We start from the raw sequence: 18108 nt of genomic DNA on the forward strand, positions 1-18108 counted from the left end.
ATTGAGTAGTAAGTATTCCATGGTGTGGATGTACCACAGTTTGTTTCACTATTCATCAATTAAAGGACATTAGTTGATTACAATTTTTGAATATTACAAATACCTCTATAAACATTTACATACAGACTTTGTGTGAACATACATTTTCATTTCTCTGGGATAAATGTCCAGGAGTACAATTGCTAGGTAATATGGTAGTTACATGTTTAGTTTTTTTAATAAACTACCAAACTGTTTTTCCAAAATGGCTATACCATTTTACATTTCCACCAGCAATATGTCCTCATCCTCACTAGCTTTTGTACTGTCACTATTTTTTAATTGAGCGATTCTGATAGGTATGTGGGATATCTCTTTTTTTTATTTACATTTCCCAAGTGGCTAATGATGTTTTGCATCTTTTTTATGCTTAACTGCCAAATGTATACCTCTTGAGTGAAATGTTTTTTTTATGTCCTTTGCCCATTTTCTAATTGCACTGTTTCTTTGTCTTACTGTTGATATTTGAGAGTTCTTCATTTATTCTAGATACTAGTGTTGTCAAAAATATAGTTTGCAAATATTTTCTCCCACTAGTAGTTTGTCTTTTTATCCCATTTACGTTGTCTTTCACAGAACAAAAGTTTTTTATTTTGATGAAGTCCAGCTTACCAATATTTTCCTCTTATGGATCAGGTTTTTAGTTTCAAATGAGTACTCTGCCTAGATGTAGATTTTCTTCTGTTTTTTTCCTAAAAGTTCTTCAGTTTTACATTTAACTCTGTGATCCATTTTAAATTAATTTTCATATAAAAGAAGAAAATTAGGTTGAGGTTCATTTTCTTACTGACATCCAATTGCTCTGGCTCTATTTGTTTTAACAAGCTATCTTTCTTTCATTGAACTGCATTTGCACCTTGGCCAAAAAATCAGTTGAGCATATTTGTGTGGCTCTGTTTCTGGGTTCTCTGTTCTTTTCCACTGATCTATTTATATATTCCTCCTCCAATAGCTTCTATATTGATTACTGTAGCTATATAATAAGTTTTAAATTGGGTAGACTGATTCATCTCAGTTCTTTTTTTAAATTATTTTATCTTTGCTTGTTCCTGTCTTTGCCTTTCCATATAAGTTTTAGAATTATCTACATCTACAAAAATTCTTGCTGGAATTTTGATAGGAATTGCACATTAAACCCATATCACTTTGGGGAGATTCACACCTTTACTACATTGAAGCTTACCACATATCTTTCCATTTAGGAGTTAGTTCTAGGAGGTGTTTATAGGTTTCTTGAGATCTTCTACATCAACTAACATGTTATCTGCAAATTGGGATACATATAGATTTTCCTTTCTGATCTATATGCCATGTATTTCCTTTTTTTTTTCTTTTTTCTTTTCTTTATTGTACTGTCTAAAACTTCCAGCATTGTGTTGAATAAGAGGGATGAGAGCAGGACATCCTTGCCTTGTTCCTGACATTAGGAAGAAGGCATTCAGTTTTTCATCATTAAGTATAATGTTCTAGATTTCTTATAGATGCTCTTTATTGAAAGTGAGGATATTTCCCTATATTCCTAGTTTTCTAAGAATTTTTGTCATGAATGAATGTTGAATTTTGTCAAATACATTTTTGTACCAAGTAATATGGTCATGTGATTTTTCTTATTTAGCCTATAATATTAGTAGATTACTTCGATTGATTTTCAAATATTGAACCAGCCTTACATCCATGGATAAACTAGGATAAAATGCTACTTAGTAATGGTGGATGATTTTTATTGTTGAGTTCTATTTGTTAATATTTCCTTAAGGATTTTTTCATCTCTATTCATGAGGGATATTGGTCTGTAGTTATCTTGGTACCATCTTTAATCTGGTTTTCATATGAGGGTAGTTTTAGCCTCATAAAATGAATTGGGCCGAACCAGTTTGGCTCAGTGGATAGAGCGTTGGCCTGCGGACTCAAGGGTCCCAGGTTCGATTCCGGTCAAGGGCATGTACTTTGGTTGCGGGCACATCCCCACTGGGGGGCGTGCAGGAGGCAGCTGGTCGATCTCTCCCATCGATGTTTCTAACTCTCTATCCCTCTCCCTTCTTCTCTGTAAAAAATCAATAAAATATATTTTTAAAAAAATGAATTGGATGTTCCTTCCCTCTTATTTTCTGATAGAGTTTGTCTAGAATTGGTATTAATTTTTTATTTTTATTTATTTGTAAATATTTTTTTATTGATTTCAGAGAGGAAGGGAGAGGGAGAGAGAGATAGAAACATCAGTGATGAGAGAGAATCATTGATCACCTGCCTCCTGCACACCCCACACTGGGGATCGAGCCCGCAACCCAGGCATGTGCCCTGACTGGGACTCGAACCTCGATCTTTTGGTTCATAGGTCAGTGCTCAACCACTGAGCCACGCTGACCAGGCTTGGAATTAATTTTTTAAATGTCTAGTAGGATTCTTCAGTGAAGACATCTGGACCTGGAGAGCCCTTTTGGGGGAGTTTTTAAATTATAAATCCAGTTGTGAATTTATATTGGGTAAGTTGTAGTGGTTTGTGTTTTTTAAGAAATTGATCTGTTTCATCCGAGTTGTCAAATGTATATGTTGAGTTGTTCATAATATTCTCTTATTTTCCTTTTCATGTCTGCAGAATTTGTAGTGAAATTCCCTATTTCATTCCTGATATTGGTAATTTGTGTCTTTTCTCTTTTTCCCTTACTCATCTTGCTAGAGATTTGTTGCTTTATCTTTTTAAAGAATCAGCTCTTTGTTTCATTAATTTTCTCTATTGTTTTTCTGTTTTTAATGTCACTGATTTTTGTTCTTTATTATTCCCTTCCTTCTACTCGCTTTTGTTTTCTTTTCCTCTTCTTTTTCTAGATTTTGGATGGACACTTAGATTACTGATTTGAGACTTGACTGCTTGTTTATTGTATGCATTCAGTGCTATAAATTTTCCTCTTAGCATTGCTTTAGTTATGTCCCACAAATTTTACTATGTTCTATTTTCATTTTCATTAAATTTAATGTATTTCAAAAAAAACTCTCTTGAGACTTCCTTTATGAAGCATGGATTATTAGGCAGGTATTACTTAGTTTCCAGGTGGAGACTTACCTATATCTTTTTGTTTTGGTTTCTAGTTTGATTACATTTTGTTCAGAGAACATGATCTGTATTATTTTAGTTTTAAATTTGTTAAGGTTTGTTTTATGGCCCAGGATATGGTCCATTTCAGTATATGCTCCATAGGCACTTGAGAGAAAAAAAAGTGCATTGTGCTGTTGTTGGGTGGAGTGTTGCATAAATGTCACTTAGATTCTTCTGGTTGATAGTGTTGTTGAGGTCTTCTGTATCCTTACTGGTGTTCTGTCTAGTAGTTTCATCAGTTTTTGAGAGCAGAGTCTTGAAGTCTCCAACTGTAATTATGGGTTTGTCTATTTCTCCTTTCAGTTCTATCAGTTTTTGCTTCATGTATTTTGCAGCTCTGTTGTTTGGTGTATACACGTTTATGATTGTGTGTTCTTGGTGGATTGTCTCTGCTATCATTACTAATATATAACGTCCCTCTCTGTCTCAGCTACTCCTGGTTTCCTTTGATTAATGTTTGTATATCTTTTTCTACCTTTCTACTTTCAACCTGCCTTTTTTTGTATTTGAAGTGAGTTTCCTACAGACAGCATATAGTTAGGTCATATTTTTTCATGTATTCTGCCAGTCTCTGTCTTCTAGTTGGTGTATTAAGCCATTTACAGACATTTCATTGTTTTCTCTGCTTTTTGAGGCTCTATTTTCTTTTCCCTGCCTCCCTCTGGGTTCCTTGAATGTTTTTAATGATTACTTTTTGATTTATCTATATTTCATTGCTTTTTAGTAGTTATTCTAGATATTTTATTATCCTATGTAATAAAAGCCTAATATGCTAAGTGTCCAGTTGACCAATCAGCCGTTCAACCAATCAAAGCGTAATATGCTAATGATATGCTAAGATCCATGATCCCTAGGTGGTCTGCCTTATTCTCTTTGCATAAGAGTTTTCTTATGTTTGTTTTATGTATAATGTCCAGGGGTTTTAGCTGTACTTAGAGTGAGGAGTGAAGAAATGTGCACCTTCCCAGAAGCATAAGTGTGCATTGCATTTTACAAATGAGTTTCTGAGACTTTGCAGAAGACAACAAAACCTTACCAGGACTCAGGCACCATTTACTATTTTTTCCCTGGCTTTGAGGAGTGGAGCTAATTTCATGAATTCTGGATCCCACAGGCTACTGTAGCATTGTCCCCAACTTACTTCATTGCCTAAATAATCTCTCCTCTTCTGGTCACTACCTAAAAGTTATCAACTCTTTTCTTTTGGTTCTAGTTTGGAGAATGTGTGATATTTACTTTGGCTTCCATCAGCTCTGATTCCTGTAATAGCAATAATGACATCACTTTTCCCAGAATAGGAAATAATTATTTTTCGAAGCTATGTTTTCATGTCTCCCTACGGTGAATTGGGGAGTGGCAGATTGAAGCAAATCAGCATGAAGCTTCAGAGCCTGGACCTGAGGGAAACTGAGTACTGGCCTTGACGATTAAAATCCCAAATTCTGCCATTTTGGTCATAGCTTATTCTGCTACTTATTTTGTCTGGAATTTGGGGTGTGTTTTTCATAGACAACAACTCTGTTGCCAAAGAAATGAAAGCAATACCTTATACTTATGTGGAACTTGACTCTTTCCAAAGAACCTTTTCCATTTGTTTCGTTTGATTCTCACCTCAACTTTGTGAAGTAAACACTTCAGATATTACTGCCCTCCTTTGAGAGCTGAGCAAATTTAGGCCCAGGAAATTAAAGAACTTGGCCAAATTCTCTCAGCTACTAGATGTTAGAGCTCAACCTAGGTATTCTCTCGATATTCTGGTATTCTCTTTTCCAATCAAGTATTCTTTTCATAATGAAGAAGGGAGAAGGTATTTCAGCTGTGCATACATGCGCCGTCCTCCCGGCAGCGCTTCTATGGAAAGGCAGTCACCAGACCTCCTGCAGGCCAGGCCGGTGAGAGCTGTTCAGTAAAGTTTACCTATCTAACTGGTCAGTCTTTGATCTTGGAGAGCTTTGAGCACTGAAGAGGTTGCAGCAAAGTTTTCTTATAGTAAGGTAAAACTCCTTTGGAACTACATTTTGATTCATTTATAAAATTGATGCCAATATTATTTCTTTTGCTCTTGAAACCTCTAAAACCTGGGCTATAAATACAATATAATCTAAAGCAGATGGAGTGGAGAGTGGCTTCCCCCAGATTTTGAGGTGAGCAGATTATGTAACAGGTAAGCTTGATTTCTAGTTCATGTGCTAAAGTAACAAATACAGAAAAACAGCCAACATCTGAAGCAAGCCTGCTGCCCAACCCCTACTCCCCTCCCCTCAGGCAGATCAGCAAGCAGGGTTCAAGAAGCCCAATGAGCCTATCATCCATACCTAGAGTAATTCCTCTGAATTAAACACCTGGACGCAGAAAGGTTAATAGTTAATAGATTGGGAGACTCTTAGCATTGCAAGAAGCCCTAACAAACGTCTGAGTGTCCATCCCTTGGCAACTTCAATGTCAGGGGGTCATTCAGGTAGGTTCAGGTACTTCCAGGAGTCCATGGGGGAAGAGGAGGAATGTGCTGCCCTCCAGGGAAGCCCATTTCATTGGGTGAGGCTCCCTTACACTGACCCAGATATCTGGCTCCAGTTGGTTCCATAGATTGTGTCTAGTTTTCTTTGGTGCTGCAAAGAACAAAACTCTTCTTTCTTTCCTCTCTGATAGGATTTTAATTCTTGAGGCCAGTTAGCAACCTTAATCTCTTTAAGTCTGCAGGTGCAATTTCCCTGGTTTCTCTGCCTTTCTTCATATCACATCGTCTCCAGACCCTCACTACTCTGGTGCCTTTCAGAGCACACTGTGACAGCTGTCCTCTTCAAATGTGGCAGACGAAGAATCATGGAATGTTAGAGTTAGAAGGGACGTTTGAGATGATCTAGTGCAGCAATCACCAACCTTTCGGACCTCACGGACCAAGTGGTCTGCGGACCAGCGGTTGGTGGCCGCTGCTCCAAAGGTTTCCTTAAACCAGCAGTCGCCAACCTTACAGACCTCACGGACCACCAGTGGTCCACAGACCACCAGTTGGTGACCGCTGATCTAGTGTACTCCCTTTCCCCAAACTCTCCCTCTGTTTAATAGCAGAAGAACTTTGGTGAACAGATTTCAGATGCAGCTGGAGTCCATGAACCTACAGAGACCTTCAAAAGCAGTTGGTCTAAAAGTATACTTGTGTTTAGAATGGCCTGGAGTCTTTCTTTACCAAACCCATTATGTAGGGAAATTAACATCTCTTAGAACAGAAATAGGAGTGAGTAGTGGCACAGCCTCCTCTCATATACCTAGCTGCTGCTACTCGAAGTGCCTCTGAAATCTCCACGGTGAGCCTGAGAAAGATTCTTACAGGGAAATATAATGCCTGATGGTCTGATCCCATTGTAAGAAAAATTCGGTTTGGAACTGAAAAATCACCCTTTTCTTCTGAGTTAAGAGTTTGAGGGTTCTCTGAACACAACAGTAATATTTGGATATAGAATACTTCCAGCCTTACAAGCGCGGCCCCCTTCAGTTAGGCATTACTCTTATCCTTGTTCTAGAAAAGAGGAAGCTCAGTTTTGTTTTGTTTTTTTTGTTTTGTTTTGTTTTTTTAATTTTTTTTTATTGCTTAAAGTATTACAAAGGGTATTACATATGTATCCTTTTTTTCCCCCACCCTTGACAATCCCCTGGCCTCCCCTACCCCCCAGTGTCTTCTGTCCATTAGTTATGCTTATATGCATGCATACAAGTCCTTCGGTTGATCTCTTACCCCCCTCCCTCCTGCCCGCCAACCCTCCCCGGCCTTCCCGCTGCAGTTTGACAATCTGTTTGAGGCAGCTCTGCCTCTATATCTACTATTGTTCATAAGTTTATAATGGTCTTTATTATCCATGAATGAGTGAGATCATGTGGTATTTTTCCTTCATTGACTGGCTTATTTCACTAAGCATAATGCTCTCCAGTTCCATCCATGCCATTGCAAATGGTAAGAGTTCCTTCCTTTTTACAGCAGCATAGTATTCCATCGTGTAGATGTACCACAGTTTTCTAATCCATTCATCTACTGATGGGCACTTAGGCTGTTTCCAGATCTTAGCTATGGTGAATTGTGCTGCTCTGAACATATGGGTGCATATATCCTTTCTGATTGGTGTTTCTGGTTTCTTGGGATATATTCCTAGACGTGGGATCACAGGGTCAAATGGGAGTTCCATTTTTAATTTTTGAGGAAACTCCATACTGTCTTCCATAGTGGCTGCACCAGTCTGCATTCCCACCAGCAGTGCACAAGTGTTCCTTTTTCTCCACATCCTGGAAGCTCAGTTTTAATCTGCTTCAAAAAAAGTTAAAGGACAAAAGCAGTGTCTCCCCTCCTCACATCTTTTTCTAAATTCCATGATCTCTCCATTTTATGTTACTGACCTTTGATGTGTATTTACTTTCCATATGAAGTTTATGCTGGAGTGGAAGGATGCTTGATTTTCCTGCAAAATGGAAATGGTTGTGGGATCTTTCTAACTCCGTCATTGTACCTCCTGTTGCCTTGACACCGAGAGCTCTTGTCTTCTCCCCCTGGCGAACGCCTGTTTGTTCTTTAGTGTGAAGCTCGGAAGTCACTTCTTGGGTATCTTTCCCTGACCTGATTTGGGTCTGGTAGAGTTGGTGACTCTTGTTTGTCCACTGTGTTTAGGAGGACTTATCACACTGCATGGCCAGCATAATGTGTCTGTCATGCCATCAGACCACGGGCTCCAGAAGGATCAGGGTTCCATATTTCCCGCTGTCGTAGCCCCAGAACCTAGCATAGTTACTGGCACTCGAGACACTCATTGTTTGCTAAATGTGAGAAGACTACTCATCAGCCTTTAATGAGGGCATAGAGGGAATTCTCTGGGTCTGCAGGTCCCACAGGATCTGTGCTGCCACTGTTACCACCTATACCTCCACCCAGACCAAACAGGGGAGGCAGCCAGGCCTGGAGGAGCAGCCACGAGCTAGGGAGACTAGACCTTATGTTTTCAGATAAGAACAGAGCCCCACACCCTCAGAGAAGTGATGGCCTGGAATTAAGTTACGGTTAGTACCGACCATGCTTTGGATCAGCGCAGTGTGCCTTCTACCCCCCAGAGGTAATGCTGCACAAGGGTTAGAGCTCACCAGTCATGTCAGACCTGGGTTTGCATCCCATGCACCACTTAGACGCTGGGTAATCCTGGACAAGTTTGTCAACCTCCCCACTCTGCAATTTCCTCTTGTCTAAAATCCCCTCATAAACAAACGGAAATGTATAAAGTACAGTATCTAACTCAATAGACTTCTGTTGCTGATATTGTTGCCATTTTATTATGTTAGGAAACCTTCCTGAGAGTACACATTTTATTTTATCTATTTTTTAAAAGTATATTTTATTGATTTTTTACAGAGAGGAAAGGAGAGGGATAAAGAGGTAGAAACATCGATGAGAGAGAAACATGCATCAGCCGCCTCCTGCACACCTCCTACTGGGGATGTGCCCGCAACCAATATACATGCCCTTGACTGGAATCGAACCTGGACCTTTCAGTCCGCAGTCCGATGCCCTATCTACTGAGCCAAACCAGTTAAGGCAAGAGTACACATTTTAGTTGAAAAAGAAATACTGAGTGATTACCTTATAGTTGGGACTGTTAGTATTTCTTCAGTCCCAGCTACCATTTGCTGGACATTTGTTTTGTACCAGCAGATTAAACGCATTATACAATCAACCCATTTACACCCCACAGTCACCCAATAAAAGTATTATCTCCATTTTACAAATGAAGAACTGAGCCTGAGAGAGATGGAAACATCTTGCCCAAGGCCAGATGAACTGTCAGACTCCAAACCATATGTGTGCTCAAGATGGAGAAATTGCCGGTTGTAGTCAGTTTCCTTTGTTTTGACATTCTTGTTGTCAGCACTCTCTGGGACCCTTCCCTCTGAAATGATTGACTCATACCTCTTCAAAGGTGAACATTTCTTTCCATTGTTCCTTGTAGGCAGAACCTGAGATAACTAGTTCAGCCGCTGGGCTTTGGGTGTGCTTGTGTGACCCCCGTCTGTCACTGCTGTCCACACCACACACTCCCATTAGGTGGCTATTAACCAAGATTATGACATGTTTCTCCATTCTGTCCTTTCTAGAGAGGGGACATGCCTCCAAGAGAGGGCAGGATTCAGAAAAGGGTGGTTGGTGTATAACTGCAGCAACAAAAACCGTTAGATTGACTGGAAGGGAAACCTGATGTCGTGTGTGCCTGCCTCACACCAAGCTGGGAGCCACCCCATTTGTGTGGGGTATGGTGATGCCCACAGCAGCCTCCCATGCGTCATAATAAGGAACATGTCAGCTCCGGCACCTGACTCCCGCATTGTATAGGCTGTAGAACATTCCTCAGTCTGAAAGTGTTTGTAATTACAAATTTCAGCTTTCAGAGGATCTCTGTGGATACTAAGGATACTGAAAAATGTTCTTGATGGAGGAAAGGCTATAAGGCATGGCTGTGGGCTTTTTTGCCTATTTTTTACCTACCTAAGCGGTGGGGGGGGGGATGAGATGGCATGTTCAAGTGCTACTTCAAACAGGTACGGTAGACCAGCTTGACATTTTCCACTTTTCGCTAACGTTAGATGGCCGGAAACAGTTTGGGCTGAGAAAGAGAGGTTAAACTACTGTTTTCCAATTCTAAGTATATTTCACTAGGGGCCCGGTGCACGAAATTCGTGCACTGGGTGTCGGGGGTGGGGTGGGGGGAGTGTCCCTCAGCCCAGCCTGCCCCCTCTCACATACTGGGAGCCCTCAGGCGTTGACCCCCATCACCCTCCAATCGCAGGATCGGCGTCAGGCCTGGGCAGGTAACACTCATTTCCCCCCATCACTGGTTCTGCCCCCAGCCCAGGCCTGATGCCTCTGGCCCAGGTGTCAGGCCTGGGCAGGGGACCCCCAGACCCCTCCGATTGCTGGCTCTGCCCCTTGCCCAGGCCGGATGCCTCGGCCAGAGGCGTAGACCCCCATCACCCTCCGATCTCCTGATTGGCCCCTTGACCAGGCCTGATGCCTCCGCCAGAGGTGTCAGGCTTGGACAGGGGACCCCCATCTTCCCCCGATCACTGGCTCTGGCCCCCGCCCAGGCCTGAGGCCTCTGGCCCAGGAATCATGCCTGGGCAGGGGACCCCCATCTCCCTCTGATTGCTTGCTCCACCCCCCGCCCAAGCCTGACGCCTCTGACCCAAGCTTCAGGCCTGGGCAAGGGGACCATCATATCCCCCCAATCCCCGGCTCCGCCCCCCACCCAGGCCTGATGCCTCGGCCAGAGGAGTTGACCCTCATCACCCTCCGATCACCAATCACCGGATCGGCCCCTTGACCAGGCCTGAGGCCTCTGGCCGAGGTGTCTGGCCCGGGCAGCGGGCATCCGCAGCTGCAGCGGCCCCGCGATTGTGGGCTCCGCTTTAGGCCCAGGCAAGGGACCCCTAGCTCCCGGGACTGCCAGCTTCGACCGTGCCCAGCTCCCATCGCTGGCTCCACCCCTACTTCCTGCTATCACTGGCCAGGGCGGAAAAGGCGCCTGATTCTCCGATCATGGCTGGGGGGCAGGGCAAAGGCGGCCCCAGGGCCGCCTTTGCCCTGCCCCCCAGATCTTAGCTCCCCCCTGGGTTTCCGATCACTGTTAGTGGCAGGGGGCTTCTTCCTGCTTTCCCTTTCGCCTCCCTGCATTGTGCCTACATATGCAAATTAACCACCATCTTGTTGGCAGTTAACTGCCAATCTTAGTTGGCAGTTAATTTGCATATAGCCCTGATTAGCCAATGAAAAGGGTAGCTCGTACGCCAATTACCATTTTTCTCTTTTATTAGTGTTGATTCTCCAAAACAGAAGTTTCAGCCGGACCCTCTTGTCCCTTGTTTTTCATAGCCAGTGGCTGAAAGTGTAGGCTCTCCTCAGACTACTGTGTTTGAAACCCAGCTCTGCCACTTACTAGCTGTGTGACCTTGGGCAAGTTACAGAGCCTTTGGAACAACTTGTTTTCTGTAAAATGTGGTTGGTAATACTTTCTCCCCCGTAAAGCAGTTCTGAGAATTAAATGAGATATCATGTAAAGGGTTTTCCACTGTGCTTTAAGTAACACATAATTCTCAGTAATTTAGCTCCTCTCACTATTCTAGTAAGAAACAAATGCATTCAGAAAATGCACCCCTATTCCTGTTGCCTTTTCAGAGTGTTCTCTTTCAGGGCCTCCCAAGAGAGTGCCTTGAAATAGTTTTTTAAAGAGAGATGGGGCGGGGGGGGGGGGGGGGGGAGAGACAGAGAGAGAGAGAGAGAGAGAGAGAGATATCAGTTGCCTAATACACACGCCCCAACCGGAAATCAAACCTGAAACCTGGGTATGTGCCCCAACCAGGAATCAAACCCTCCACCTTCGTGTGTATAGGACAACGCTCCAACCACTGCTCAGTGGCCAGGGTGAGAGTGGTTTGAATTTTAACTATTGTCCATCATAGGTGTCTGTCCATTGCTCTATGCCTGGGTTACTGGCCCCCTGTGCTGTGTGTTCGTCCCAGAGGCAGCAAGCATTTTCTGTAAAGGACCAGGTAGTAAATATCTGGGCCAGGGACCACATCAGTCTGTCACCCATCTTCTCCCTCTCCCTTTCCCCTTCTTTTCCTTCTTCTTCCTGTAAAAATCTAAAACCCATTCTTACCTTGAAGGCTATACAGAACAGTTAGCTGGCCTACCTTTCTCGTCTGACCTGTGCTCTAACATGGCCAAAGTCTTTGCTCTGGGGTCATTCTCCCATCATTCAGATCAACAGATATTGGTCAAAAACAAGTTTTCATGTTAAAAATGGAGTCCAGTGGAAAAACAGCACTCTCTCCTCCCACCCCCACATTCCATATGCCTTATATACAAGGAGCTTTTAAGGTTCCATTCCTGAAACCAAGGAGTTCTTGAAGGAATCCATTAGTGCCAGTTTGAACAATGCTCCAACTTGGATAAGCTTCATGCCTGTGATACTACTCCAGATTCAACCAGAGCCTCAGAGCGAGAATTTATTTTTAAATTCCTGGGACTTTGCACCATTAGTCTCAAACCTGCAGCAGCCATGTTTCAGGGAAATAGCATTTTTTTGTTGTGACTAAAGTAAGCTAACCATAATGAACATGAGCATGATACTTTGCACAGCAGAAATGTAGGCACAGCCTTTGTGAAATGACTATTACATTGCATGGTAAAGCAAATATTTAAATTCACAGCTAAAATAGTGCTTGTAAAATGTAACTGCCAGAGAGAACATTCAACTTCATCATTCTTTGAGCTGTAATTCTCTGCATTCCACACAGTTCAGGGGAAAAGTGCTTATTTTAAATAAACTGCTTTCTGGCTCTTTTACAATTGTGCCGCAGTGAGCTTCATTTCTCAGGGGCCATGGCCTTGGAGCTGTTCCTGGGCAGATCTCTGCACCTTTGTTCCTTCTGAACAAGGGCTGCCTGGGTGCTTTCCTCTGAGCTGCAGCTTTGCTGATGGCTTCCTTTATCCCCAGGAGAGTTCCAGTGACGGAGGGGATGGCATTTTTGGTGAGGAGAAGAAGGATGACAGCCGGGCAGGTGAGACTGTGACCTTCTGAAGGCAAAGGAAAGTAAGGTCCCGGTTCATAAAATGCTGTGTTTTAAGGAGGGTCTTTTAAAAAGCCACGGAAGTGGGCCTTGGTCAAACTCCCCTGGAGTAGTACACGGAGCTACAGCTTGGCCCTGGCCAGCCTCCTCCACCTGTCATTGAAGTTCAAAACTGAAATCACTGATGGTCTCTGACATCAGGTGGAGTCTGAGGGAAACAAAGGCATTATGGTTTCCTTTCTCTTTTTTTTAATTTAAATGTTTGGCGGGGGAGAAAAGTTAGGAGGGTTTGGTTTGGTTTGGATTTTTTTGGTTTTGTTTTTCTGAATTCACACTTTATAGTCTTTGGCAGTTGAAAAGCCCAGCTACACAAAAGCCCATAGTTCTCCATGGGGGAGGCCTCAGAGGGTCTGCTTGTTCCTGGCTTAGAGCAAGGTTCTCAATCAGTTCTACCCCCACAGACAGGCACGTTTGTATTTGAGAGAGACCAGCCAACCACACCAAGCTGTTTCTAAAGCAAAATTGCAGCCCACTAGCTAGGCCTAACACTTGAGCTCATTCAGTTATTCAGTCACCTCTGTTGGGTTCTGTTTGTAAATACTAATGTCCTCACTGATGTTTGAAGCCCAGGATGGCTCCGACCCAGACAAATCGCCCTGGCCAGTTTCATCTGCGCTCACAGCTCGGCTCAGACGACTGGTCACTATTTACCAGCGTTGCAACCGCAAGGAACTCTGCCGGCCTGAAATTCTGGGACCAGGTAACCAAGGATACTGGGTCCAGGAAGAGATGTTCAGGAGGACTTCTGAAATGGACCTCATCAACAAGGAAGCCCAAAAGAGGTAAAATAAAAGCCAGTAGCCGAGAGGGCATGCTGGGCTGCCCACTGGGGGAAGGGGCAAAAAGGAAAGCTGAGAGCCACAGGGAAGTGTACTTCATGTTCTCTCATGGAGATAGGGGTCTCCAAAATTAATTAGAGCCAGCCTCCAAATGTTATTATTGTCTTGCTGACTGGGGAGTCTGATGAGATCTAGGGGCTTCTGTTCACAATTCCAAGACGTTTATGATTTTCCAACTTGACCCTCTTTCCTAAATGGGACCCCAGTCTCTGGGGATGGGGCTTAAAAACACCTGCTGGATAAAAGTGACACCAATCAGAAAGGATACATGCACCCAATGTTCATAGCAGCACAAGTCACCATAGCTAAGATTTGGAAACAGCCTAAGTGCCCATCAGCAGATGAGTGGATTAAAAAACTGTGGTACATGTACACAGTGGAATATTATGCTGCTATAAAAAGGAACTCCTTTTCCTTAAAAAACTGAAAATGGAACTCCCATTTGACCCTGTGATCCCACTTCTAGGAATATATCCCAAGAAACCACAAACACCAATCAGAAAGGATATATGCACCCCTATGTTCATAGCAGCACAATTCACCATAGCTAAGATCTGGAAACAGCCTAAGTGCCCATCAGTAAATGAATGGATTAGAAAACTGTGGTACATCTACACGATGGAATACTATGCTGCTGTAAAAAGGAAGGAACTCTTACCATTTGCAACGGCATGGATGGAACTAGAGAGCATTATGCTTAGTGAAATAAGCCAGTCAATGAAGGAAAAATACCACATGATCTCACTCATTCATGGATAATAAAGACCATTATAAACTTTTGAACAATAATAGATACAGAGGCAGAGCTGCCTCAAACAGATTGTCAAACTGCAGCGGGAAGGCTGGGGAGGGTTGGGGGACAGGAGGGAGGGGGGTAAGAGATCAACTAAAGGACTTGTATGCATGCATATAAGCATAACCAGTGGACATAAGACACTGGGGGATAGGGGAGGCTAGGGGACTGTCTAGGGCAGGGGGGAAAAATGGACACATATGTAATACTCTTTGTAATACTTTAAGCAATTAAAAAAAAAAAGGAACTCCTACCATTTGCAACAGCATGGATGGAACTGGAGAACATTATGCTAAGCGAAATAAGTCAGTCAGAGAAAGATAAATATCACATAATCTCACTCATTTGTGGAATATAGTGAACAACAAACTGATGAACAAACACAGATCCAGAGACAGAGAATCATCGATCAGACCGACAAACCTTAGAGGGAAGGTAGGGGAGGGTGGGAGTAAGGGGGAGAGATCAACCAAAGGACTTGTATGCGTGCATATAAGCATAACCAATGGACACAGACACCAGAAGGGTGAGGGCATGAGCGAGGGAATGCGGGGGGGGGGGGGGGGGGCAATGGGGGGGATAAGGACACATATGTAATACCTTAATCAATAAAGAAAAAAAAAATTTTAAGAAGTGACGAAGGGCATATATCAGATGTTCTTTTAGCAGCAAAGTGAATAGTGTGCATTGAAGCTGTCTTATTATAGCTGCCAGTCCTTGTCAAGCCTTTGAAAACAGTAAATACCAAGAAATGCCAGGTGTGGTGGCTCAGTTGACTTGTGCATCATCCCCTACACCCATGGTCGGCAAACTGCAGCTTGTGAGCCACATGCGGCTCTTTGGCCCCTTGAGTGTGGCTCTTCCTAAGCCTTAGGAGTACCCTAATTAAGTTAATAACAATGTACCTACCTATATAGTTTAAGTTTTAAAAATTTGGCTCTCAAAAGAAATTTCAGTTGTTGTACTGTTGATATTTGGCTCTGTTGACTAATGAGTTTGCCGACCACTGCCCTGCACCGAAAAGTTGTGGGTTCAGTTTCTGATCAGGGCCACTTACAGGCTCAATCTTGGTTGCTGCACATATAGGAGGCAATTGATCGATATTTCTTTCTCTCTCTCTCTCTCTCTCTCTCTCTCTCTCTCTCTCTCTCTCTCTCTCTCTTTTTCTCTCTCCCTCTCCCCTTCTTTCTCCCTCCTTTTCTCCCCCTCTCTCCCTCCTTTCCTCCCTCCCTCTTTCCGCCCCCCTCTAAAAAAATAAAAAAACATATCCTCATGTAAGGATTTTTTTTTTAACAAAGCAAGCCTAGGAGGAAGATATTAATTGGCAGGAGTTACTTTCCTGCCTGAGAATTAAGCTAAAAAATGGCTACAGAAGGCCAGGTTAGGAACGATACCACCAGAAAAATTAACAAAGCTGCAATTCTTTTTCTTTTAAATATATTTTATTGATTTTTTACAGAGAGGAAGGGAGAGGGATAGAGAGTTAGAAACATTGATGAGAGAGAAACATTGATCAGCTGCCTTTCTGCACACCCCCAACTGGGGATGTGCCCTCAACCAAGGTACATGCCCTTGACCGGAATCGAACCTGGGACCTTTCAGATCGCAGGCCGACGCTCTATCCACTGAGCCAAACTGGTTAGGGCAAAAGCTGCAATTCTTTGAGTTTTTATATACCTCCATCCCTCTGCTGTAACACCCAGTGAGTTAAAGCACCACCACATAACACATTCAATTACTTCTTTGCGCTCCTGGCTTTATGAAATTTGGTGATACGGGGGAAATAGTTCTTCCGTCTTTCGCAGCTCCGAAGAGAAGAGCCAGAGCCCCTTCTTCCCGTTTCTCACTCTTCCTCTGGTCCCCTTGCTGCACTCCTTACCCCACTTCTTCTGGGGGTGAAGAATGCAGTGCCCAAAGCCCCTCAAAGACTATTGTGGAGTATAATCATCCAACCCCCTTAAGTCATTATCTTAATCCTACAGGATATAAAGACTAGAGAGTCTTTGTGTTCTAGAGAAAATAATTGATATGGGCAACCTGCCTATACGTAACCAGGAAGAAAGCCAATGAGCAGTAAGGAGTCGGGAGGTGTGTGGCTGAGGGAGGTGCTTTCCTTCTCTGGACCAGCTTCTTGTCTGTAAAACGAAGGAGGTGAATTTCAAGGTCTGGAAGGTCCCTCCAGGATTCTGTGATTCTGGGATGTCAAACAGGGGCAAAAAATATGGCAAAATGTGTAAGCATACAGAGGATTATAAAAATCTTTCTCACAAGAGGAAATAAACTAGGTAATTTCTCAAACTGATGAGTCAGGAGATCACAAATAGGCACACAGGGTTTAGAAATGGAGAGGTAAGTACCAGGAGAGAGCTGAAAGGTGTGCAAGAGCAGGTCGGCTGGTAGACTGTGTTCATTATAAGTCTCTCAGCCCAATTTAACTTACGTAAAAATAAGCAATAAAATAGACAAACCAGCCCTACCTGCTTTCTTGACTTCACAGTCTCTTTAGGTAGGTGTTTAATAAGTTAGTTGTTGGTTTTTTATAAAGAAAGGGAAACTGCTCACCCTCCCTTTCTGATTAAATCTCAGGTGGACAAGGAGGGAGCAAGCTGACTTCTACAGAACAGTGTCTTCCTTTGGTGTTGTTTATGATCAAGAAAAGAAAACTTTCGACTGGGCGCAGTTCCGCATCATTTCTCGTTTGGACAAGAAATCGGATGAGAGCCTGGAACACTATTTTTATAGTTTTGTGGCCATGTGCCGGCACGTCTGCCGTCTGCCCCCGTGGAAAGATGGCGGTGAGAAAACTCTGTCATGGTATCCCAGATGAGACAAGGAAAGAACATGCTTATTTTCCAGGTTCAGAATTATTTTAGGTATAATTATAAAAGTGGAGTCTACCTGAAGATTTCAGGTAAAAACAAGTGGGTTTTCACAAATTCATGAACTCCAAATTGGGTCCACCCTCATAAAATAAAATCTCGCTCCCAAAATGATGTAACTCCAACAAAAATTGAAATTCAGATTAAAACCTCACAGAAATATTGAGACTACTATTAATCACCTTTTCCAAAGTATAGTTTTATTTCATTAAGTCTCATAGACTTATCCTGCTATGAACTTTGCACCTTCTGCAGATTAAATCTTAACTTTAACTTCATTTATCATGTATTGACATGTAGCTAGAGAAAGGAAGTGGCTGTCATTTAACATCTGGTCTGATAGAGACCTCTTCTGAGAAATTTCTTCCTGCTTGGAATTATTTGCAGCAGTTCCTCCGAGGTCCTCCTCAGCCTCATCCTTGTAGATAAACTTGTTCTGGGCCATGTGACTATATTTTAGAAAAGCTAAACACACATTGAGGCTACTCAGTTTGGGTGCTGTGCTGTTGGCAACACATACAGATGCCCCAACTCTTGCCCCTGGGTGGCATGACTAGCGTGTTTTCGCTAAAGCCGAGGAGCTTGGATAGAGTGGGAAGAGCTGGACCTTGGCATCCCACTGACAAGACCTGGATCAGAGTCCTGGTTCTGCCACCTTGAGCAAGTTAGCTTATCTGAACATGTTTCCTTAACCTTAAAACAGGATGGTGTTGGTATATCTTAGACTTTCTGTGAGAACTAACAGGTGTAAAGCACCTAGTGTTGAGGGCACATAGTACATGCTTACTGCAGGGGAACTAATCTTAC

General features: G+C 42.9%; 1 protein-coding gene across 2 annotated transcripts in view; it reads left to right on the forward strand.

Annotated features, from left to right (window-relative positions):
* CHD6 (chromodomain helicase DNA binding protein 6) overlaps window positions 1–18108 on the forward strand; it is a 185468-nt gene that overhangs the window by 143452 nt on the left and 23908 nt on the right. For both annotated transcript variants that reach the window (XM_059707058.1, XM_059707057.1), the window contains exons 28-30: window positions 12658–12721; window positions 13356–13572; window positions 17009–17217. In XM_059707058.1, coding sequence (XP_059563041.1) covers window positions 12658–12721; window positions 13356–13572; window positions 17009–17217 — 490 coding nt within the window. The remainder of the gene's footprint in view (window positions 1–12657; window positions 12722–13355; window positions 13573–17008; window positions 17218–18108) is intronic.

This window comes from Myotis daubentonii, chromosome 8, assembly GCF_963259705.1.
Source record: "Myotis daubentonii chromosome 8, mMyoDau2.1, whole genome shotgun sequence".
In the NCBI taxonomy this organism is placed as follows: domain Eukaryota; kingdom Metazoa; phylum Chordata; class Mammalia; order Chiroptera; family Vespertilionidae; genus Myotis; species Myotis daubentonii.